General features: G+C 50.9%; 4 protein-coding genes across 4 annotated transcripts; 1 reads left to right on the forward strand and 3 right to left on the reverse strand.

The window, feature by feature from the left end:
* Window positions 1-2,136: 2,136 nt before the first annotated feature.
* Window positions 2,137-4,702, reverse strand: LOC100900942 (pyruvate dehydrogenase E1 component subunit alpha, mitochondrial). Its single transcript, XM_003747561.2, has 9 exons — window positions 4,596-4,702; window positions 4,203-4,328; window positions 3,922-4,098; window positions 3,663-3,802; window positions 3,392-3,569; window positions 3,154-3,303; window positions 2,919-3,058; window positions 2,704-2,839; window positions 2,137-2,620 (listed from the first exon to the last, which is right to left on the reverse strand). The coding sequence occupies exons 2-9, from the start codon at window positions 4,299-4,301 to the stop codon at window positions 2,462-2,464; spliced, it is 1,179 nt and encodes a 392-aa protein (XP_003747609.1). The 5' UTR covers window positions 4,302-4,328; window positions 4,596-4,702; the 3' UTR covers window positions 2,137-2,461.
* A 239-nt stretch (window positions 4,703-4,941) lies between these two features.
* On the forward strand, window positions 4,942-6,661 carry LOC100901085 (stromal cell-derived factor 2). Its single transcript, XM_003747562.2, has 5 exons — window positions 4,942-5,107; window positions 5,354-5,460; window positions 5,596-5,770; window positions 5,921-6,050; window positions 6,225-6,661. The coding sequence occupies exons 1-5, from the start codon at window positions 5,053-5,055 to the stop codon at window positions 6,412-6,414; spliced, it is 657 nt and encodes a 218-aa protein (XP_003747610.1). The 5' UTR covers window positions 4,942-5,052; the 3' UTR covers window positions 6,415-6,661.
* A 191-nt stretch (window positions 6,662-6,852) lies between these two features.
* On the reverse strand, window positions 6,853-10,711 carry LOC100902375 (protein Wnt-2b-A). The gene is made up of 6 exons (XM_018641105.1): window positions 10,668-10,711; window positions 8,196-8,479; window positions 7,813-8,090; window positions 7,574-7,695; window positions 7,243-7,500; window positions 6,853-7,117 (listed from the first exon to the last, which is right to left on the reverse strand). The coding sequence occupies exons 1-6, from the start codon at window positions 10,709-10,711 to the stop codon at window positions 6,976-6,978; spliced, it is 1,128 nt and encodes a 375-aa protein (XP_018496621.1). The 3' UTR covers window positions 6,853-6,975.
* Window positions 10,712-19,058: 8,347 nt separating this feature from the next.
* LOC100901225 (uncharacterized) lies at window positions 19,059-21,410 on the reverse strand. Its single transcript, XM_003747563.1, has 5 exons — window positions 21,347-21,410; window positions 21,020-21,257; window positions 20,429-20,636; window positions 20,201-20,279; window positions 19,059-19,291 (listed from the first exon to the last, which is right to left on the reverse strand). Exons 2-5 carry the CDS (start codon window positions 21,087-21,089, stop codon window positions 19,103-19,105), a joined length of 546 nt encoding a protein of 181 aa, XP_003747611.1. The 5' UTR covers window positions 21,090-21,257; window positions 21,347-21,410; the 3' UTR covers window positions 19,059-19,102.
* Between the last annotated feature and the right edge of the window lie 276 nt (window positions 21,411-21,686).

The following is a 21,686-nucleotide window of genomic DNA, read 5'->3' on the forward strand; positions in this document are numbered from 1 at the left end:
GCGTACCACAAAGCGAGACCAGAGATTCATTCGCTCCGGTCACTTGACATAAGCCCCCAGGGTCCGACGGCCTTCACTGGTCCAGTGTGGTGGCGGAACTTCCCGCGTGAAGTCATGCATCTCATCCACACGTTTCGCGATAAACAGGCGTTTTACTTTATTGGACAGCGAGAAGCATCGATCGGTGGACTGTGTCGCTGGCTCACGCTCATGACACCCGACAGATAGCCGTAATTTACTTGAAGGAGATCCCTTTCCGGCTGATCTCCACTCCATGCTCCGGGTCCCGATTCGTCTCGACCTGGACGTCCTAGGAGCTCATCGTATTGGGCGTGCGCGACCTTCGATCGTTGACATAACGAGTGCGAAAGATTGTAGATTTCCCCAGAGGAATCGGCGCAGTCTCCGTGTCAAGGTTTCTCCTCTATGTCGCGGTCCGAGACCTTGCCGCATTCAACGCACGAGGATCGCTCCGTCGGGATCGGCGGGTTCTCTCGTTTATCGCGGCTATTTCGTTTGAGAAGTGAGCCTCTGGCATAAGAGCGGATACTCGCACGTCGCGAACGAGTAATCTGGACATTTCAGCGAGCCTCATGCGACTGAATATTAATAGAGCATGGGGCTGCCTTGACCCGGCCTCTAAGAGACCTTGACTTCGCCCTGCGAGGTGATGATGAGCCTCCGTTCGGGGACTCGACCTGTGGGCTGCGCGTTCGAATTCAAGGGATAATTTTCGAATTCCATGCCGGTGCAGAAGGCGTATCCCAGGGATTTGCGTCGATTTGGGGATTTGAGCAAATATGGATCGATACCTCCTGCCCGCCTCGCTAGGAGCGATCCCTATGCCGGGGACGACACAGACGGCACATGTGTGTCCTAAATCTGGTTTCGAAAACCTGATTTCGCTACGGATACTCCGTTCTCAGCATCTGCTACAATTAGTTTGAGCGGGATTTCTGGTCTTCTACATTACTGATGCGAGCTTGTCAAATATTACGCCATGAGTCGTCGACGCAATCCCCGGCAGGCTCCGCGCTCGACTCAGCGATGGTTCCAATGTAATTAGTCCATCTCGGGAAAACAAACACAGGATCCCTGCGGTCGTTCTGGGATAAACTCCCGCCGCGAGTCCGACTCGAAGCCGCTCGATCATGATTGTCAATCGAATGCAGTGGTCGAGATGGCTGAGCTCTCACGAGAAACTCTGGATTCGAAGACCTCCTGTATTTGCATCACTCCCGCTGCCCACCCAGGGCTGTGAGCATCCATCAGTTTGCGGCAGGAGCTCTCGCTGTGCGTATTATACCCACGGGTTCCCTTACCGTTTGGAGAAACGAGCGAATCAAAGTCCCGAACGGAACAAGGTTCGCAACCGTGCTCCAGACTATTGGTTGGAGTCCTCACACGACAATCGCTTCAAATTGAGGAAGTGCTCCGAGATCTCAATTTAGGATACAATTCAGGTCGTCTCTCGTCGATCCGTCCTCTTTGTTGATCAGATAAAGACTCGTTCCGCCGACCTCAACGCTTATCTCCGTCCTACCCATGCTGGTGAATTGGTACAAACAACGATCACTGAGCTTTTTATTCATTTCCAATGACCCACTTCGCTGTTCGCGTCGATTTACTCCAGTTCCAAGCTTCGAAGGATCGCACTCGTCATCCTCGAACACTCAAGAGTTGCTCCCCTTGTTCTGATCGAGGCTCTGTTCGAATGATCGAGTCTCTGATCGGACACTCGCGGAAATTCGTGCAGAGAAGTCACCGCGGAACGATTCTGTCCGTAGTGCGAAGTAGAGCATTTCTCGGAGGGAATCAGTCGAAACCTATCCGGTATAACACTCGATACAATACTGCGCGGAGCTCTGCAGGAAGCTGTCCATGGGTATGTGCCGAAGGGCTCCGCTGCGTCCACGCCGGAGTGAGATGTAAGATTCGCCAGGTTCAACGGCGGCTCGCCGACTGCGCGTGACTTTCAGAAATGTGTGCGGCTATCCAGTTGACTATAGCCGTGAATGGTGAATAAAATCTTGAATGAAATCCTCTACCATATACATATATTGGGTCCATTATTTGAAATGAGGGAGGAGGCTCAGTTGCCGAGATCGGCTGATCACTAGCGCAATATTCAAAAATTGATGCGAACGCTTTTCCTCAGCTTTATTTACATGATGATTGCGGGTGGGGAGGAGCTGCTAGCTCGCCCATCTCGATGCTTTCGCGAATCGCCGCAATTCTAGTCCTTGTTCTGGATGAATGGCTGAGCGGATCCCGAAGCCTCCGGTTCGACCGTAACGAGGGTGAGCGAGTTGGAGAGGGCACCGAGGCTCAATTTATTCCAGGCTCTTTGACTAATGGGGAAAAATCTTGCTTGCACATCAGCTGCGCGATGGAAAAACTTATTCCGTGGGACCGCTTCATTAAAAGCGCAGAGCTAGTGTAGAGAAGGGAGCCGTCTACATTAAATATTTATCGGCTTGTTGATTGGTAAATGATCGTGGATGTCGAACGGAGTGATGCCTCTGATCTTCGTCTCAATCGGGGTTGCGTAAACATCTCCGTACAGTTCTTCGAGACCGATCTCGGGGGATGTCTTAGCCAGTTCAGTGGCCTCGTCGACCTGCGAGTGCATAAAACATCATGAGCCTTACGGTAGTTCTTTTGAGGAAAATAAACTCTTGACGACCAACTCGTATGCTTCACCTCTTTGCGGACTTCCTGGTCGATCTCCTTAAGTTGTTCCGAGGTAGCCAGACCTCCCGAAAGAATTCTGTCCTTGAAGGAAGTGATCGGATCGCGGGACTGGCGAACTTCTTGGATTTCCTCTCGGGTTCGATAACTGCGGAATACAATGTATAAGAATTTTTCGAATTCGGATATAATCAAGAAGTATCAGGGGCATCCACGGTCAGTCTCACCTCGTTCCCGGGTCGGACATCGAATGTCCGTGATACCTGTACGTGGCGATCTCCATAACGTATGGACCATTACCCTTGCGGCAGTTCTCAACGGCGAACCTCGTCGCTTCCCGCACCGCCAGGACGTCCATTCCATCAACCTGAAGAAGGATACGGAGAAACCCTCAGCTGAGCCGTCCTCTGATCAATTGCGAGGAGCGAAATAGCAACCAGCAGCGGATTCCATTGAACTGACCCAAATTCCAGGGATGTAATCTCCTCGGGTGTAATATTCCGTCGAAGCAGCCGCGCGCTCGGCGGACGTCCCCATGCCGTAACCGTTGTTTTCACATATGAAAATCACCGGCAGTTTCCACAGCTTGGCCATGTTGTAGGCTTCGAAAACCTGTACCGCAGAAGAGAGATTAAGTCCGAATCTGTAGGAGTCGTGATGCGCATGCTTGGAGGTATATATTTCCGGAACCAAGACTTACCTGGCCCTGGTTCGCGGCTCCATCCCCGTATAGAGACAAGCAAACGTTGTCGGTTCCCCTGTACTTATAGGACAGAGCCACGCCAGCACCCAGAGGGACTTGGGCACCAACGATTCCATTTCCTCCGTAGAAGCCGGGACAATACACGTGCATGCTGCCTCCCTTTCCACGTGCACAGCTGATGGATGGATGGGACTATGATAAATTCCGGCTCCAGAATCCCGCAAATTCGAGGGCGCAGAATCATCTGAGAAATTCTTAGAAGACTCACCCGATATTGCGTCCGGTCAATTCACCTAGGACCCCCTTGACAGGCACCCCACGGACGTAAGCCCATCCATGGGCACGGTACGCGGTTATAACACCGTCGTCCGGCCGAATCGCTGCCTCCATTCCGACTGCGCAGGCTTCCTGAAATTCGACCGGACTTTCGGTGTGACAATGGTCTCACAGTAGCAAAGACTCGGAACGGCTCCAAACAGAGGAGATTATTTTTCTTCAATCTGGGACTGCGAAGTTTCCTGACCTACCTGACCAGAGTAAAGATGGCAAAATCCTCTAATGAGTTTGCTCTTGTACATCGCATTCGCAGCCGTTTCCATTCTCCTGATCACCACCATTTGTCTGTAGAACTTCAATGCGTCCTCGGCGGTCACCGTGACCGAGGTGGACGGTCCGTCCTCATTGATTTTGTGCAGTTTGTACGGCTGGATAATTTTAGAAATCAATGTCCTTTCCATTCGTAACTAGGTGGACAAGCGGGTAGATGCCTGGGAAACAGATCGGATGGTCTCCCTGCTTCGAAACTAACCTTTGTTTGGAAAGAAGCTTCCGAGGCATATCGTTGCTGAACGACGATCGGCAGTCTCCGGCCCGTGATCGCCACGCACTGGCGTAAGGTAGAATGCATCCTTAGCTTTCACCGGAGGACAGAACCCTGACGAGGAAGAGTACCGTTATAACGCGACTACACCGAGAATCTCTCCGTAGATCTCACCCATCGGGAGATCGGCTGCGATTGACATTACTCCCAGCTCCTAGGGAGCCAGAGCTATCGACCAGAAGCGTGGAATCGAAGGTCGTGGTAGATGACAAATTCATCTGAGATCGATTCGCGCAAGTCTCAGCTTCTCCCCGGAACTCCACAGCTCGGTGTGCCAGTGAATGATCGAACCTCACGATTATCGTCAGGTGCTCTACCCACCTCGCGTTCCGTAGTCAACAACCGAGGAGACTTATCGTAGCTCGCAAGAAGACGAGAGTCCTCCCAGCAATCGAACGACACCACCGTCAACAAAAGCACTTCTGGCGCTGAAGGTCAGTTCCCGTTCGATGCACCGTAAGCTTTTAGAGCAATTTAGGAAGGGAACAAAATGAAGATCGAAGAGAAAGTCTGATTGACCTGGGTCGACAATGAATCCTCCTTGGTACCGTATGCCTCCGGAATTTAGTTCTCGATCATCCGCGATCAATTCGGATGAACAGTGTTTGAGTTTCAAATTCAGATGGTACAACGAACGGGTCAGCGCTTAGCGCCGGGCGACCGGACTGCGTTTAGTCCCGCTGAAAGTTTACGTGTTACAACAATCGAATGCTCTGTTAGCCGGCTGAATAGTACGAAGAGCTCGTTTTCGATATTACTCACCTTTTCGGGTTGAACGATGACTCGGATCGTGAGTCTGAGTTTAGCTGCCCTCTTCTTCGGTCGAGTGCGAGGCAAGTTCTGTTCCTGGAGCTCTAAAAATTCCCATTTAAGCGAGAAATTGCCATCGATAAGATCAAATGTCATATATACCTATTCTCCATCATTCTCGCCTTCGATCCCATGTCGCTGATTCTACCTTAGCCCAGGCCTCTGACGAGGCTTGTACGGGCTCAGCTCGATAATTCCCCGAGAATGATCCCGAGATGCCAGCCCGCCTGGAATGATCATTGAATCGATTTTGCCACGAATTCCGGCAGGTCTAGACTACGTAACTTGCACCTCAATCGTGAAGTTGGAGAATCAAAATTACATGGTGAGGCTCCATTCACATGATGTGAAGTACGGGACCGGGAGCAGACAACAGGTATGCGAGCTTCGGAGAGCCTCGGGGGCATCCACGGTGCTCCTTTCGATCCATTGATGCTGATCTTCCGAGCGCACTCGGCTCATGTTGAGCACCGTTCATGGACGGAGCTCTAAACCACTTCTTCCCCTCCAGTCTATCACAGGGACCCACGAAAAAGACGATCACAATTCCTATTGGGTCATAAAGGGAACTAAAGACAAGCCGTGCGGCCGAGGCGACCCGATCAAATGCAACGACATCATCCGAATCGAGCATTTGGCAACCCAGAAAAACCTTCATTCTCATCACTTCTCATCGCCCCTCTCTGGTGAGAATTTTTTTCGGAAAGACTCCGATGGTCAACTCGGATTGCAATGATGAATGCTGATTCACGTCGTCGATCAAATGGGCTTCATGAAAAAAACTGGTTCTCACCATCGATCGACTGTACGGATAACTCCGATCGAATTTCTCATAGGGCATCAAGAAATCTCAGCATTCGGTAAGAATGGCGACGGTGACTCGGGCGATCACTGGAGCGTGATTTGTTCGAACGTTTATTGGGAGAGAGACAACTCGGTGCGACTCAAACACGTGGATACGGAAATGTGAGTTCGGACTCGGAAGAAATTATTCGAAGCAACCGAGCATAGGAGTCCTCTACTCGGTGGCTCAAGTCATGGGTCGCTCAGAGCTGGCGCGGGAAGCTGAGAGCGATCCAACTCATGTCTTGATCAGCGATCATTTATTGAATAGAATTCAAGTATGTATCGTGTCCCCAGGTGGCTTTCATTATCCGGGCAGTCTTTCGGGCGACCTATCAGCGGTCAGATGGAGATCATCGGCGGCAGTTACGCCGACTCTTCTTCCTATTGGCGAGCTCAGGAAGGGGTCTACGTGAAACCAGCTGATATTGGAATGGGTTCATTCGTTCGAGACGCATCCAGTAAAATCGAGCACAACGAACTGTGAAGATTTGAGACTTCGACTGTAATCTAACATTTTCCTCGACGCAAAGAACTTCCGCGTTCGCGGTTTTTTGTTGCTTGTTTTCTTAGGCCACAAAAAGCTTTACTCCCTTCTGGGGAATGGCGAAATCGAGCCCGTCAAGAATTATTATTTATTGGAAGTTCAGAGGCCTTGGTTCAGGCATCGATGTCGCAGAGGAAAGTTTCTGTAAATACTAGACCTGTGAAATGAGCGAATAAATGAGTGATATCGAAGACTTCCTTTACGAATCGTTCCGCGCGCGAACTCTGCCTATGACGGCCCCCGTCCGCAACGACGGGATAAATAACTAGCCCATGCGCGGTGAATGAAGGGAAATTCTAAGCTCCCATTTATTCTGCGGCGTAGTCGACTCCATAATCTGCAGATATTTATCGTCAACACGGAAGTCCATCTGGTTCTCGCGCCGTTCGTGAACGGACAGTCCCTGACTCTTCTGAGACAGATTCTGATCGAACACGATCGTGGGAATCGCTGGTTGCAGTGAAACAATTCTCCGAAGGGCCGGGGATCGGCGAAGAGAGTTCAGTCGTTACACGAACCGAACTTCACCGGAGTATAGCATGTCTTGCATACTAGGTTGCAGCACCCGTTCGTGAATCTACAATGGCAGTAATCCCTCTTGATCTCGAACTTCTCGACGTAGCCTCTGCCGCAACATAGATACCTGCGGAAAATCGCTTTTTAAATTTTGGAGCAGAACTCTCAATAGCTGACGATTTCCACATGACCGCGGATGCGAACCATTATTATTATGTACATCATTTCCGAGAACCGGGGTAATGCACTCACTCTGCGTTTTCTTCTGTACATCTGCGTCCGGCGGTTCCGAGAGAGCCTTGTGCAGGATCATAGTTACAGTAGTCGGTAGCATTCGACACGAAAATGAGGTCTCTGCGTTTTATCCGCTGTTTTGCGTGCCGTCGCAGGTGGGGGAGATGTTTGACGACGGCGCGATTTTCAGTGAGCGAGTTTATTGAGTTCGGTCCATTCTCAACCTCGACCCATGAATGCGTGGCATTCATGTGAACGTGACGCGCGTTCCGGTATCTAGAAGACGAGATACTCGGACTACAGCCGATCGGAGCGGTTAAGGATCCGATTTGCAGTGTATGGCACCTACCGTTTGAGGATGTGCTGACCTATTTCTTCAAAGGTTCCGAATCGTTTGTAGCAGGTCTTGAATGTGCAAGAACCACTCGTTCCATGGCATCGGCAGTCGAGCTTGCGCACCAGCTTCAGAGCCTTCGGATACATGCCGTTGTTGAACATAGAGCGTGGAAACGAACCGCTTTGAGTGAGCCTCTCCGAAAACGACGGGCGGCTTGAATGGAATTGGAGCAACTATCGGTCGTCTCATACCAGTCTTCCAGCGTTGTAGTTGTGCAATGTCATCTGACTCGAAGGATGCTGCGACTTTTGCAGATCGGTGTCCAAGAATTTCCGTACAAACTTCATTGGGGCTCTCACGTCCAAGGAACAACCCTCCCATTTGTGGTTTTCGACTCCGGACGGACGGTTTCCGGGCCAGGAATGCTCGCAAGGACAATCTGAGAGCGAGCCGCGAGCGCAGGCCCTCGCGAGAGCTGTAGTCATCGATGCGGCGGAAAGAGCTTCTACGAAAGATGCCTCCCGGCTCCCTGATTCACGAGAGAAAAGAATGCAGCTCGTGGTGGAGTTTCTCAGTTCATCCCTCCGTAAAATAAATTTTCGATCAGCACCCATCCTTGCTTATCTCTGTTTACCTTCTTTCAAAGTGTGCGTCAAACCAGCGGGCCCGGTCCTCACAGAATAGCAATTCCATCTATCGTTCTCAAGGAGCCTTTTGCATAACTTCTCAGCTCTCAGGATGCCTTCCTCCAGCAAACTCAGATGCATGGGATGAGATCTACATAATTGACGCTGGGACCTGCTGAGCAAATTTGAGCACGCGGATATTTCTGCTGACGGGGACACCGAGTTCAATAGATCTTCGGTTGAAGAGTCGTCAACGAGATTTTCGTGAGACTTGCATTCGGAGATCAGAAAGCTGGAATATAAAAAAAACATCAGTGAGTCTACGACTCGGAAGTTCGGAAACCGTGGGGTCAGTTGAGGCTGACGATCACGGAAATCATCATTCTGACTTCGGCAAAAGACTCGCTGTTCCACAGAGTGGTCGCGGATTCCCAAGCTTCTCCGCAGCCTCCTGCCGGAGGAGCTAGAATCAGAGATGAAATTGAAGCCCATATTCATTCAGAATTCGAGTCGGGAGGGGGAGAAGGCATTTCCTCCGTTTTATGTATCAGTTCTAATCGCCGCAATGACGAGCGTTCCTCGTGGGCAGCTCTACTTCGCAGTGGTCGTGACGGCTGTCAGTAATTTGCGAGAAGCTTATTAGTCTGCATTCGGCAGCGGTAGTGAGTTCTGTCGGAAATTGTTTCAAAACTCAACCACCCAGCTCCCAGAAACAAATCATTACGAACGGTCATTCAAGAGAGGCTTTTCGGCAGCTGGCTAGTCGCTCTTGGATTCGCTTTCCGCATTGCCTTCGCTGTCCCCATCTGAAAATCTGGGGCCCAGAGCGCGGAAAAGAATGAACAGGATCTCAGTCAGCCAGCGTCAACGCTGTTCGACGTGACGGTCAGAGATCCTCGGCACTAGGCGCTCATGGATCAGGTGTAGCATCTATGAGTTGCAGGGACCATGCCGTGAGCGTCGCCAGAGCTCTACCCTGCCATCTAACATGGGTCTCGCATGAAGTCCGTCAACTCGGGTCATGAGCTCGTGGAGCAGATAAATTCATAATTAGTGCCGAATATTCTTCCCTTTCCCTGAGCTAAGCCATCGACGTTGCAGGAGCAAAGAAAGTGAGCAAACACCAGGACCAAACATAGCCTTGCTTGGCTCGAGTGACAGAACTTCCGATTTGATTGTTCGACGGCAGTAACGACTCCGTGAGCTACACGGTGATCCAGCAGATGATTTTGCCCCGATTTCTTCGAGAAAAATTATTTGGCTTCGTTCGGGGAGCGTTTTTGAGCCGAGATGGGCATAAAGCATTTCGTGGATTAGAACTTGGGACAAGTAGCGAGTCGAGTTCTGAGCTGCGGCTTCGTTTGGAGGCTGTTGCACCCGAAGACTGTCGAGGTCCGATTCCCCAGTGATAATGCGTGGACATCAACGCACCGGGGCCCACACAAAGGACTGGAGGCGTTGACAGATTGATGAAGAATGACTCCAATGGTAATCATGGAATATTTTCCTTCCACGAAAAGAATCCTTTTGATGGAGTCGTTACTAACTTCTGCGAATCGCGTATGCTTCCCCGAAAGGGAGGAATATCTGCGAAGCGATCCGATGGAGGAGTCCCCTTTCATCGTTCTGTGCTCCAGACAACCCAATGTCCGAAGTCGTGTCCGATCAAATATTCAGTGATGAGTCTTCGCTTCTCACAATTCCTCCATCAAATACTCATCCGAGTGTTTGCGTGAAGCCACTCAGCCATTCAAGAGGATCTCAAGTGTTTCGCTCGACAGTCTTGACTTTCTCTCTCTTCTCTCAATATTCGAGCCACTCGATTAGTCACCGGTACAAGTGTTTTTCCTTCTGAAATTGTTGCCAGGGAATTTTGTCGATTTGATTTGTGTATCCCTCAAGATTCGCTCCCGAGTCTCCTCGAGACCCGAACTGATGGCCGATGCGTTGTGCGATTGCTCAGATCTCTCTGGACTCGCTCCGACCAGGCATAGAAGGAGCAATAGTTTTATTTCCACGCAAGAATTCTCTTGATCGCTCCGAGTAAATGAGGGTCATCGCTAAGGCAATTTAATCGGCGAATTTTACAGGCTGTCTAATGATTCTCGTCACGTGCGCACGGAAAATACGACGACTGCCCACCCACTCGAGGCTCTGAACAGCGATGAAAGAGAAGTCCCTTTCTGCTGGCGGGGAGCTCATGGAGTCAAATTCCACTCTGCAGAAATCGTGATTTAGGCAACGCAAAGTACGTGTCTCTTACATGGGGATACCTTCAGAGGAATGCGGAGTCTTCGATAAGCGGAGCGAAGTCGTTTGAGCCCGGTCTCGAATTGATCTTTCTTCGTAGACCGGGAAAACTAGGGACTTTTTCGACGCGAATCGCGTTCCCCGTCAGACTCGTTGGATTCGCGAGTAGAATAGTTCAGGATTGGTTTTAGTCGGTTAGTTCGAAGGTCAAGGGAGAGATGAAAACTCACAGGAGCCACAGAACCACTCGAGTCTGTTGCGGCAGAAGCTTCATCCTATTTCTCTTGTATGCGTCACTGGAACTTCGGTAACCTTTGTTGGAGACGTCCGCATCACAACGGAAAGCTCGAGCGCGAGCTTCGACTTCAGGGAAGACGTGTTTTCGAGTATTTGAAGTGAGAGCGCCGTCACTCACAGTTCTCGACCTGGCTGAGCGGGCTGAACGAATCAATCACAACTCCAAGAAGTGGCTCTCACTCAGTGGGCACACTGTCTTTGATCGGCGACCCTTTACGACCGTTTTCCCCTCGTTCTCCTCCTTCAGAGGTCTATAAATTATGAAGGGAGGCAAGGTTTAAAAAATATTTACACCAACCATTGATAGCTCTCCCGGAAACAGTCGATGGTGGTGGCGTTGATTCACCGAGGGCTTTTTTTCGCTGGTCGTAAACTCCGGGAAGGTCCTCCCTCTTCCACGATGCGCTGATGGTTCAGGAAGAAACTTTCTCGAGAGACATCTCTCGGTCGGTCGACGCAGTTTGCATTTGCAGCAGCAGTTTCCCGAAAGGATTGCACTTGAAGTGACATCAATCGCTTCGTGCCCATGCGAGGCCGGAGACCTTTGAATTTAGCGACTGACGGCGTCACCCGCCCCAGCAGTCACTCAGTTTCAGACAGTCGCACCGACTGGATGCCAGACACCGATTTCAATTACGGCACGACCGCAAACGTCGACGCACACATCCTGCTGTTCTCTGAACACTTTGCCAAGGTAGGCGAAATCGCGATAGCTCGTCAATTTCGGAAGCTTTGACGGGAAGCATGCTTGAAGTTTTCTGCCCTCGCCTTGACCGGCCCTCAATTCTGGAGAGGGCACTTTTTCCAATTGGTGAACTTTCTCCTTGCTTTCGACTTCTCGCTCTCGCTCTGCGGGATTTTCTCACGGAGCGCATAGGACGGGCGAGAAATTCTGCGAATGTCGCTTGAACTCAGATTCACGCCTGATCTAACTCGGTCCGTCGGCGAAAAGTTTCGACACGCCGGAGGGAATCCATGAACATCCATAAAGCTGATGTATAGTCGCCTTCCATGGATATGGAATGCATTGGGCAGTCAGAATCCCTAAACTTTCGGAATCGGTGGTGGGGGCAACGCTCACGTGGTCATGTGCTCTGCACTGCGATCACACATCGCAAGCATCCTCGCCTGGACCGAGTGCACGTTCGGAATTGCAAGTTTCTAGTATCGTGATTTCGGAAGATTTGCATACGCATGAGATACAGATCCGAGAATCCTGAAACATTGGATATAATGCTCGGCTCAAGTAGCGGCGGGCGATGTCCGTGAATGGTCATGGCACGTTCGTCAACGGGCGCCCTCAGCGAGCCAGTGATGAAGATATGAAAGCCATGAGCTTCGTCTAGAGGAAAAGGCTACGTTCACGGTGTTTCCTCCTTGATGAATTATAGAGATTCACGCTGGGTCTCCCAAATGCTCGGAGATCTCTCGCGGCTGCCCGGAGTTCGAGAGAAACGCACCGACATCCAATTGAATATTCTCGGAATGGCCGCCTATCGATGTTGAGCTCGTTGTGGCAGAATACAGAAGAGCATGAGAACCTACGAACGCAGATCCAGTCTGAGAAGTGTCGCACTCCCGCACCGGAGGAACATCATCAGGTCGGACTTCTCCGCGGGCTCGAGCGGTCCGATAGCAGGATTTTTATCATTCCGAGCCGTCCCAGATAGGCCATAATTGTTTAATCACCAATCAAGGCCGCTCTGGAGTCGGGATTCGAGGCGCCAGATCCCTGAAGATTCTTACGCGGATCAGACGATCATCAAGGTCAAGGACGGAGGCCGTCGTGCCCGGTGGGCGCGCTCTTCTAAAACGCCCCGAAGCTCGTCTAATGACGTCGAGTGAATAGAATCTAAGAGAATCCTATCGACTGGCAAATGGGATTAATTACTCAGAAAATAAATCGTATCTTAACAGTCTAGAACGTGCTCTGACTTGATTGCATCTACTACCAGCTCTAATGTGGATACGCCCCGGAGGGATTCCGCTCCACGGACAGCAGTGGTGCTTGAGAATGTTACTCATGAGAATGCTTCCATCCTTCCTATCCGACCTCGTCAGGGAAATTCAGAAATGCTTATTGAGGTATGCTCTCAGCTTCGTGAAGAATCCGCTATCAGCTGCCCATTAATATCCATTATTGATACGACGGTAATTATTTTAGGCTAGTCTCGACCGTCATGAAGAACTCATGTCAAGCAGCCAGTTCATCGCCACTATTGCTGCTCCTTTCCCTGCCATGGGATCAGGATTAGAGAAACTCACTGTTTTGTGGAGGGAGACTCAGCAGTAATCGTGGAGGAATATCGCCTTCATCTCCCCCATCGAAAAGGCGTGCGTTAACACCGTCCACCGGATCATTGAGCTGCTGCTTGAGGCTGCGTCCAGAGTCCACGGGCCCAGGTCCGACGGTTTCTCGGATTATTCTGACATTTTGGAGCTTGACGCCTAGAGGAAAGCTCGAGAGCAATCACAAAGCCGACTTATTCTCGAAGAATTCGGAGGAGCTTGCGAATGCTGCGTACGATCGGATCTCATCCTCTGGGAGTCGGTCGACTCGGTCTCTTCCCTAAGTGCCTACGAAGACTTGACGGACCTCCTCGTCTGAAAACTTTTTGTGGCTTGAGCCGATGTTGGTGATCCGAAGCGGATCCAACGAGAAGACGGTTCATCAAAACTGTCGCGAATGGCCGTTCAACTGCGAGGGGAATCGTAACGTCGAAGGTCTTCGTCGGAGAATGTCTTGTCTCGATGATGTCATGGCTAGTGTAGCCCCATACTGCACAGATTTGAAGATTGACGGGGATTTTCCGTTCCGATCATCATCACGCCATCTGTGAAGTCATGAGCTAAGTACAAGGCACAGTGAAACCTGCGTAGATAGACCAAGGGAGACCACCGAATTGTGCCAGATCATATCTTCGGGCATCGATTCGAAATCTCAAAACGATGGACGACCTGTTTACGTGGACTGGATTCTGAAGCAATCTCTCGTTATCAATGGAACAGGACGAGACGCATCCCACTTTCATTAGTCACCACACCGAAGGCATAGAAGGTGGACCCATCGGCTGTCTGGATTATTGATCGGTGACGCTATGGTTATGAATTCGCGTGCCCTCATGCGGTTCACGTCATTGCCACGAATGCTCTGTCTTATAATGGTAGAGTTTCCACCGAGGGAGATTCAGGAAGCACAAGTTGAAGCTTTTCAGTCTCCAGGTGCTACCTGTGTAAAGAGGGATGCCACTCCGCGGGGAAGGAATGCCTTGAAACGGGTGTGCGTCGCTGATTGTCGCTCTTGAGCTACCATAGTTATCCATTCTATCCGCCCACAGAGAGCTCACTCTGCACCACTGATTCTGCACTTCTGAGGGACGAAATATGGCATATGTCGAAATATTTCTCGAGGGGGCAAGGGTCCCCGGGACTCGTGTACCCTCCTCTAAGTCACTTCACAAGCGGTAAGGCAATCCCGAATACGTTCTGCGAAAGAATCACAATCGGGCGAGTCAGAGCTCCCAGACAAAATGGAGGGAGTAACCATGACCGCTGTATGAAAAAGAGTTGCGTCCATGATCGATTATCACTTGGAATGACACCTGATTAACCGGGCTCATTGGGGAAAACTGTGTTCTGATAATGTGTCACCCCCTTAGGATACTTGATCCCCAACCACTCTCGATCCATCCAGATACGCACCCGCGGGGAGAGACACGCATCTGTGGGGAATAATACCGGCGGTTGCCTGTTGCGAGAAAGTTATCCACGGGAATTGGATCGCCGTCATCCCCACGTACCTCATCGATTTCGATTCGATCACGACAATCCACCATCAGGCATCAGATGCTCATATTCTTCACAGGGCTGCGTTTGTCGGCCCTGTCTCCAAGCGGCGCTCCGCTGCGGCCTCGCGTCGGATTGCTCGCTGAGAGCAGGACGGGAGTGATTCAGTCAGAGCGAGCTACTGCTGTGAGGTAGGACACGACTCTGGAAGAAAAACCTCTTCTTCGATGTGATCTGCACGGACATCAAACCCTCCAATAGAGCCAACTCTGTGAGTTGCTCCCCATCCGGACTGAGGCGCAGGTTTGTCCGGTTCGACTCAATGGCCCTTCCGAAGGGATGCTATCGCTCATCTCCCTCCGAGGTCCCGGCTAGCCCTCACGGATCGGAGGTTTCTCATTCCACGCCACAATAGTAGACCGCAGGCCTCTTACAGAGTCGCGGGAGCCTCAATTCGCGATGTTTATAGACTCATAGATCGCTTGGGTGAACTCCTTCTGACCTAAATTGCTCCCGTATGCGGAGCAGCCTGACTTGCAGTGATCTTCGACCCAGAGCATGGCCTTCGTAATCTTGTTTCCGATTCCATACGTTCCATGACATGACGAATTTGATGGAAATCATTAAACCAATAGTCAAAGTTATCCGCGCCGAATCGAATGGGTGGCGAAGTCGAGATGGTCCGTAGACCATTGTCTGTGGAGACTCTACGAGCTCTTCGGACCAGGGAGCCACGGCGACGGATCGAGCTGCTGCCCGAGGACGACAGGACAATGAGGAGAACATAACGAGCTGAAAAATTTGTCAGCTGCAAACCCGTGCGAGGGGTTGTCTCTCGTCTGAGATAGGCTCCATACCGCACCCCTGTACCTCTTGTGGAGAGGATATCGTCGACGTCGATCTGTTGACCCGGAAGGGGGTCGTCGCTCTCTGGCGTCCTTCTCGAATTTACGCAGACAGCTCGCAGACGGAGTTCAGGCTGCGTGGACTCTTCAATTATAATTCATCCCTCTTGACTATTCGGGGATACAGGTAGGACCCTCGAACGGAAGCTGAGACCGTTCTGTGAAAGGATCTTGATTCGAAAAGAGCTCGTCCGGCTGACACTTCTTGGGCCGGTAAATGCTCCAGCCGTAGTTTCCGTGGAACCATGGGGTCATTAGCTATGTACGAGGTGCACTTAAAGCTTCGTGGAAGAACCACCATCAAATGAGAGTATCCGAGGCATCGATCTTCATTCCTTGGCACCGACTCTGCTTCCGTCCCAATTATTTATCGCTGTGCGAATTCGACATTTTTTATGCAGAGCATCGCTCTCTTTTCTATATGATTGAGCAGGTGCGGAATGCGTCAATGTAGTCGACGTTGGCTTGCTCATGCTGCACCATACCGCGCTGAAGAAGTTGTGTGGAGATCGATAGCACTGCGCAGATCTGCGGTCGAAAATGGGGGGTCTTTTTCGACGCTGATCATTCTCCAATCGAGGAACCCTCTCGCCTGTCGAAAAATTCGAGAAGAGGCAGAGGCTCTTGTCGTTTTCTTTTCCGGCCCATTTTTTCACTCTCGCCATAGAGAAGACTATCGGGGGAACAAATCACACGGGGATGGAAGCCTTGTTCTAACTCATCGCCTCAAAGTACAATCACGGCGGAAAGCTCCAACCACAGACATTTTTTCTTCGAAGCGGTCTAAGAACGCGGCTCAGCTTCCGAAGGAACATTTATTTCGAGAGCCCTCAGGGCGAAGATGTGCAGATGAGCTTCGAGGTCAAGAGTTGGCAATCTAAACAGATTTCCTGTGCTACTTATTGCTTCTCGATCTGCGTTACAGAAGCAGCTTAAGCTTCGAGGAGCTCGGGCTCCGTATAAACGATTTCGGAGCCCTGATTGAGCGCTAGAGACAATCGTCTGAAATATTCGCAGATTCACAATCGAAACGACGAGTCGGACGAGCCACGAGTTAGATGATATACGACTAGGGGAGGCTCCCACGGAGGAATCGATCGATAAACAGCTGCAATCGGAGCTGCGGCCGAGGCTCTTCCTCCCGCTGATCATTTCCCGATCGGAGAATCTCGTCAACTCTGGAAAACTTCGTCGAGAGATTTCGCTCCGCTTGGATCTCGAGATCTCCCTGATCGCTTCAGGAAGAAACGTCGCGGGGAAATGACAGACATAGCGGGAAGGGCAATATTGTTCCAATGCTTAGCGAGTGTGTATAGCCGTTGGCAACAATAAGCGAGCCAGCGTGTCATTGTTCAAACATAAGTTATCGCGCAGATCTACCGTCCTCACACCGAGCGATCATCTCGGCGTGGTGGGAAATATTGCGAAAATGAATTCGGAGCTATCCCTGAGTTTATTTAGAGAATTTTCCCTGCAAGCTCGTCGACGCGGATCGCTCTTAGGTTCCCAGGGCGCTATCAATCCGGGCCCTTTCGGAAAATGAAAGGGAAGTCTCTCTCCCAGGACCTTCTGGAAAATGAGTAAAAATATGGACCTCCCGAGGTCCATATTTTCCACACTCATGGCTCGGGGCAACAATGCTCTGTCCTGAGCGGCGGTCGGTACGTCGATATCGTCAACTCCCTCGCTCGAGACAATGGTAAGATATTCTGGATGGTATCTCTTCTCAGCTGGAACTGAAACTTGTCTTCGCCATGGGTCTTCTGGCAGGAGCTGAGGAGGGAGTACATCGGGCCACCGGCATGGCGGGCTAAAGAACTCGGTAACCCAGAGAGGCCATTGATCCGATCAAAGTCGGAACTCCGAGACAGATGGCCACGGGCACTCCACCGATCAGGCCCTGTTAGAGATAGAAGGAGGATTTCGCTACTCGACCGTTTTTCATCTTCGGTCGAAATTATCCATTCGTTGGAGCGATAGCGCTCCCTCGAGCATTTTTTGACCGGCCATGTGGATCTGGAATCTGGACTGGCGGAAACGGTCGACGAGAAAGGATCGGGCGATGATTCGGTTTGCCGTCCGGATGGGTCGCGTACGATGGAATGGAAAGAACGAACATTGAAGGGACCTCGAGGAAAGTAGCTTTTGTAGGGGATTTCTGGGGTGGATCCGAATTCCGCTGTCTCGTGGGCGGAGTCACCTTCTACAATACTGGGAGCGTAGGAGTTCCCGACCACGGATGGATGAGGGGCGACTTCCGCCAGCGTATCTCCGAAGTCGAAAGTCGCGCGAGATGTTTTGATCTTCAGCGCTATTTATTTCAGCGCTACGTATTCATTTTGGGAGAACGGCGCGCCTATTCCGTTAGAAAGATTGGCCATGGGCTTGGGAAGAACTCCAGACGCCCCCCCCCTTCCTCTAATCCTCTTTCATTCCGAGCAGAAGGCCTGGGAAGATACGATTCGAGAGAATTCGATTACTGCTCGTATCTTTCATCATTCCCGGAAAAGAGGATCGAAGACCAGAACCGAGAGATGTCGGGAGTCTGAGTGCGAAATACGAGATCGGTTGCCGAAATAAGACCAACGATCGGGGAAACTTGTCAACCTCGATATTCTAGCCTCGAACTTATATCACTTTGATGTTATACATATCTTCATTGGATACTCGACGAGAGGAAATCGCGATCGGAGCTTTCGAGAGGCCGAGCAAGCTCCGAGCCTCAATGGGGAAATCATGGGCTTCCTCCGTAGGATACTCGAGATCTGATCCGCGCAGATAAAAAGCAGTCACTGGCTCTCGCCCGGAATTTTCCGCGTAAGCTTCGGTCGAGCGACGCCTTTCCCACTCGCCCGGATGGGGGTAGGCATATGCTCCCCAAGCCCTCACACATATATTGGCTGATTCGGAGGGCAGCGAGAGTGGCATGTACACGCTGTATCGCCTCGCCTTGAGCTGATCGTCTTTGCATAAAACAGCCGGAGAAACAACCGATGCTCGAGGGAATCATAATATCATCGGTATACAATCGGCACCAAGCTCTCAATCATTCGGTTTCGAACGAATTTCCCTCGCGAAAATTCCAAAACGCAATCGTAAATCTGTCGTCTCGCTTTCGAGAGCTGAGCAGAAGAACGCAACGAAACAGGAGAAATCGTCTTCGAAAGAGGAACAAGCGCTATCCTGACTCGGCTCAACCAATGATAGGAACTATCGCGGATCGGCGATTTGAGGTTTTTCAAGTGCATACGCCTAAAACCCTAAGACCTCCGTTCGAATAGACTGGGAGAGACATTGTCGCGATTCGCCGAGTGCTGTACAATCCGGGACGATGCCGCGCATCTCTCGCGGACTGGAGGAGGTGTTTACATTTGAAGATATGTACTCCTGAAAACTTCCCTGTATCGGAGGAATTCGTGAACCAGCTGGCACGGTGCGCGGTTGTCTGCTTGAGAATTGCGTTTCTACGACAATTCCGGTGACGATTAGCTCCGTCTGAGAATTTTCCCAGGAATTGGTTTTCGTGCTCGCGGAGAACGTGCTGAAGCGAGACTTCACGCTCAAGTTTCTCGTGACGATCGACAGGGAAATCCCCGACCGCTTAGAGACGGAGTGAACAACAATATGCCCAGAAACAGACGGAATATTTTATCGAGTTTCTCATTTCCAATCGCGTATCACTCTATATTCATATCGATGTCCACGCAGAAGAATGGGGTATTGTCTGCATCCAACAAATGCGCCTTCACGACGTAATGCCCAGTGCCGAGGAGGTTCGCTATGGGACCGAGCGTTGGGATGGCGACATCCGTGTCAGTGGTGTTGATGGCCATAGCTTTCACGGGGCACGCGCACGGCCCATTTTCCTGGAAAACGGACGACATTTTCGAATAAGGCTGTCCTCAGATTGAAGCTGGTATCGATCCCCCAAGATCAATATCCGCGCAATGATCGGTCATCGTAAATAGAGCGCTCATCGAGCGTGATGTGATTTCCGTCAGAGAATATTCGACTGTATATGCCGCGGCGCATCGTGCGGAAGATAGGATTTTCTTCCGTCCGGGCGATGATTCCTCCATTCTTGGTTAGAAATTCGTTTCACCAGCATCGGGAGCTTCGAGAATTTCGGAAACCAGCCGCGCGCTCCACAAAGACTGTCCATAAAAATCATGAGCGCCAGTCGACGCCTTCGAGATCTCTTCCTCTCCGGGGAGGAAGCATGGCTGGGAGACACGATCCGAGAGACTTGGATTACTGCCCCCTTCCATTATTCCTCTCATTATTCCTGCGAATGAGTGTTCTCGTTCCAGGGTCTGTAATCTGGATACGAGGGTTCTGAGATCGGTCGCTGTCGCGTATTGGGTAAACTCTCAGACGCTAAGGCGTCCTTCCGGGAGAGCATCCTCGCCGTGGACACAGTCTTCTCCTGCCGGGATTCCTCTTCAGCATATGAAAGGGATGAGGCAAAAAACAGGAATTTCTCACGGAGGAGCGTACCCTCGAGCCGGCGCTCTCTCCAACTATCGGCGACTTTCCTGCCCGACCAAATTCCCCTCTGCATTCGCTTTGCGACTTGATGTTCCCACTACTTAAGGAGGGTTCAATACCCACAGGAGAAAGGTGGCGCTCATGGAATTGGTATCCGAAACGGGACCCAATTGCACGATATGAAGACCCTCTTATCCACTCTTGGATCGTTCGAGTTTCTGAGGTGTTATGTCCCGGTCGCGACAGACTTTTCCGACTCCTAGTTAGAGAATACTTCCAGGGCTCACCTTCGGCCAGAACGCGCAGTAGTCGAAGTGGGCCGGCGATGTTCCGCTCTGCGCGAGCAGATCGCAGACGTCGTGGGTACTGAAGATGGAGACGAAACATCAGGCGAGGAGTTGGCGAATTCTATTGGGATCGAGTTCACCCCCTCCGCATCGCATGCTGCTGGAACGTCGCAGAGGAGGAGGGAACCGATGCGAAGCCCGAGTTCGTGTGAATCGATCTAGACTTACCATGAGCCGACGTTTTGAATGCAAGGTATCTTTATGTGATGTTGACCGAGAAAGTTCACAACCCTGTCGATCCTAAGCGACAGCTTCGCGCCCGGAGGGAGATCCTTGAGGAGTTTAGCATCGGCGTCGACCTTAATGTGCGAAGCGAGTCGAATCTCGCCCTTGATGGCAATTCGATTGACCTCAACGTAGCCATCGATAGCAGATGCTACAAGGAGAGGAAGTTACATAAAGGTATCTGCATCAAATGGAAATGTCTGATCGTCAAGCCAAGGGACAATGTACACGAGTAAGTGCCCATAGACACAAAGAGCCCTCGGTTCGACCAGAGCTCCAAGGTCGATGTTTCCCTCTGGTCATTATCGGTGAACGTCAAGCATAACATTCCGGCTTTTGATGTAGCATTGGCGCAAGATCATCCATTTTGCTCGCAAGGCGCGTGACATACGAATCGTCGGATCGAGGAAACTCGAAGCATCGAGCAGTCAAGAGCAAATTTCCAGATTGATGACCGAGCAATCAAATGGATGGGCGAATCTTCTTTCGTCCCGCGTAAGATCCAAGGCGAAAAAAGGCAAAGGAAAAACCTACGACATTTCCGGTAGCGAACAGTGCTGGCTGAGGCGAAGGACAGGAGACACAAAAACACTAGATATTCCATGGTCTTGGATGCATAGGATGTAAGATGAACTTGCACCGCTATAGATCCGCCGACGTGAACTTCAGATCGCGTGGGTAGAGCGAATCGCGAGGTTCTACCTCCTAGGTCGAACAGAGAACGGTCCGGGCAAGGATTCTATAAATTCGTCGTTTCGGTGTCCGATTGGAGCTGGGGAATATCACTCGGGGTGAGAACAATAGAGTAGCATGCTAGCCGAAATGGGAACCCCGGTTCGTTAAGGTTTCGCTCTCGCTTACTTCGTTCACTATGTTGAGACACGGGCGTTCTAGGTAGGCATGTTGATAGTGGGAACTCCGAACTGGAAGTTCGCCATTCATCTTTTTTTATATCCTTTCCTCGAAGGTCATACGGGGAGGGTAGCCATACAGCGGCGTGTCAAATCTTCTGTGTTTCCGTCTGATCCGACTTCACCGTCGGTTTCAGCTCGCTCGATGCTGTAACCGGCTTCGAACAAAGTGAATTTTGACACGTCTCGATGGAGAAAACACTTTCCATCTCAGGAATTACTTAACTTCGACTACCAAAGCCGGTATCTGAAAACCGTTACAAAGTCCTCGAATCGACGGTGTTGCTAAT

This window comes from Galendromus occidentalis, unplaced genomic scaffold, assembly GCF_000255335.2.
Source record: "Galendromus occidentalis unplaced genomic scaffold, Mocc_1.1 scf7180000077524, whole genome shotgun sequence".
In the NCBI taxonomy this organism is placed as follows: domain Eukaryota; kingdom Metazoa; phylum Arthropoda; class Arachnida; order Mesostigmata; family Phytoseiidae; genus Galendromus; species Galendromus occidentalis.

Coding starts and splice junctions, on each gene's coding strand:
- LOC100900942 (XM_003747561.2), bottom strand. CDS start 4,301: ATGCATTCTACCTTACGCCAGTGCGTGGCGATCACGGGCCGGAGACTG. Junction 4,099..4,202: donor AAGCTTCTTTCCAAACAAAG/GTTAGTTTCGAA, acceptor AAAATTATCCAG/CCGTACAAACTGCACAAAAT. Junction 2,621..2,703: donor ACCAGGAAGTCCGCAAAGAG/GTGAAGCATACG, acceptor ATGCACTCGCAG/GTCGACGAGGCCACTGAACT.
- LOC100901085 (XM_003747562.2), top strand. CDS start 5,053: ATGACTCGGATCGTGAGTCTGAGTTTAGCTGCCCTCTTCTTCGGTCGA. Junction 5,771..5,920: donor CTTCTCATCGCCCCTCTCTG/GTGAGAATTTTT, acceptor AATTTCTCATAG/GGCATCAAGAAATCTCAGCA. Junction 6,051..6,224: donor AAACACGTGGATACGGAAAT/GTGAGTTCGGAC, acceptor TCGTGTCCCCAG/GTGGCTTTCATTATCCGGGC.
- LOC100902375 (XM_018641105.1), bottom strand. CDS start 10,711: ATGAAGCTTCTGCCGCAACAGACTCGAGTGGTTCTGTGGCTCCT. Junction 7,696..7,812: donor ACTACAACGCTGGAAGACTG/GTATGAGACGAC, acceptor ATGTATCCGAAG/GCTCTGAAGCTGGTGCGCAA. Junction 7,501..7,573: donor GGTCAGCACATCCTCAAACG/GTAGGTGCCATA, acceptor CTCGTCTTCTAG/ATACCGGAACGCGCGTCACG.
- LOC100901225 (XM_003747563.1), bottom strand. CDS start 21,089: ATGGAATATCTAGTGTTTTTGTGTCTCCTGTCCTTCGCCTCAGCCAGC. Junction 20,637..21,019: donor TGTTCGCTACCGGAAATGTC/GTAGGTTTTTCC, acceptor CTCTCCTTGTAG/CATCTGCTATCGATGGCTAC. Junction 19,292..20,200: donor ACTGCGCGTTCTGGCCGAAG/GTGAGCCCTGGA, acceptor TCCGTTTTCCAG/GAAAATGGGCCGTGCGCGTG.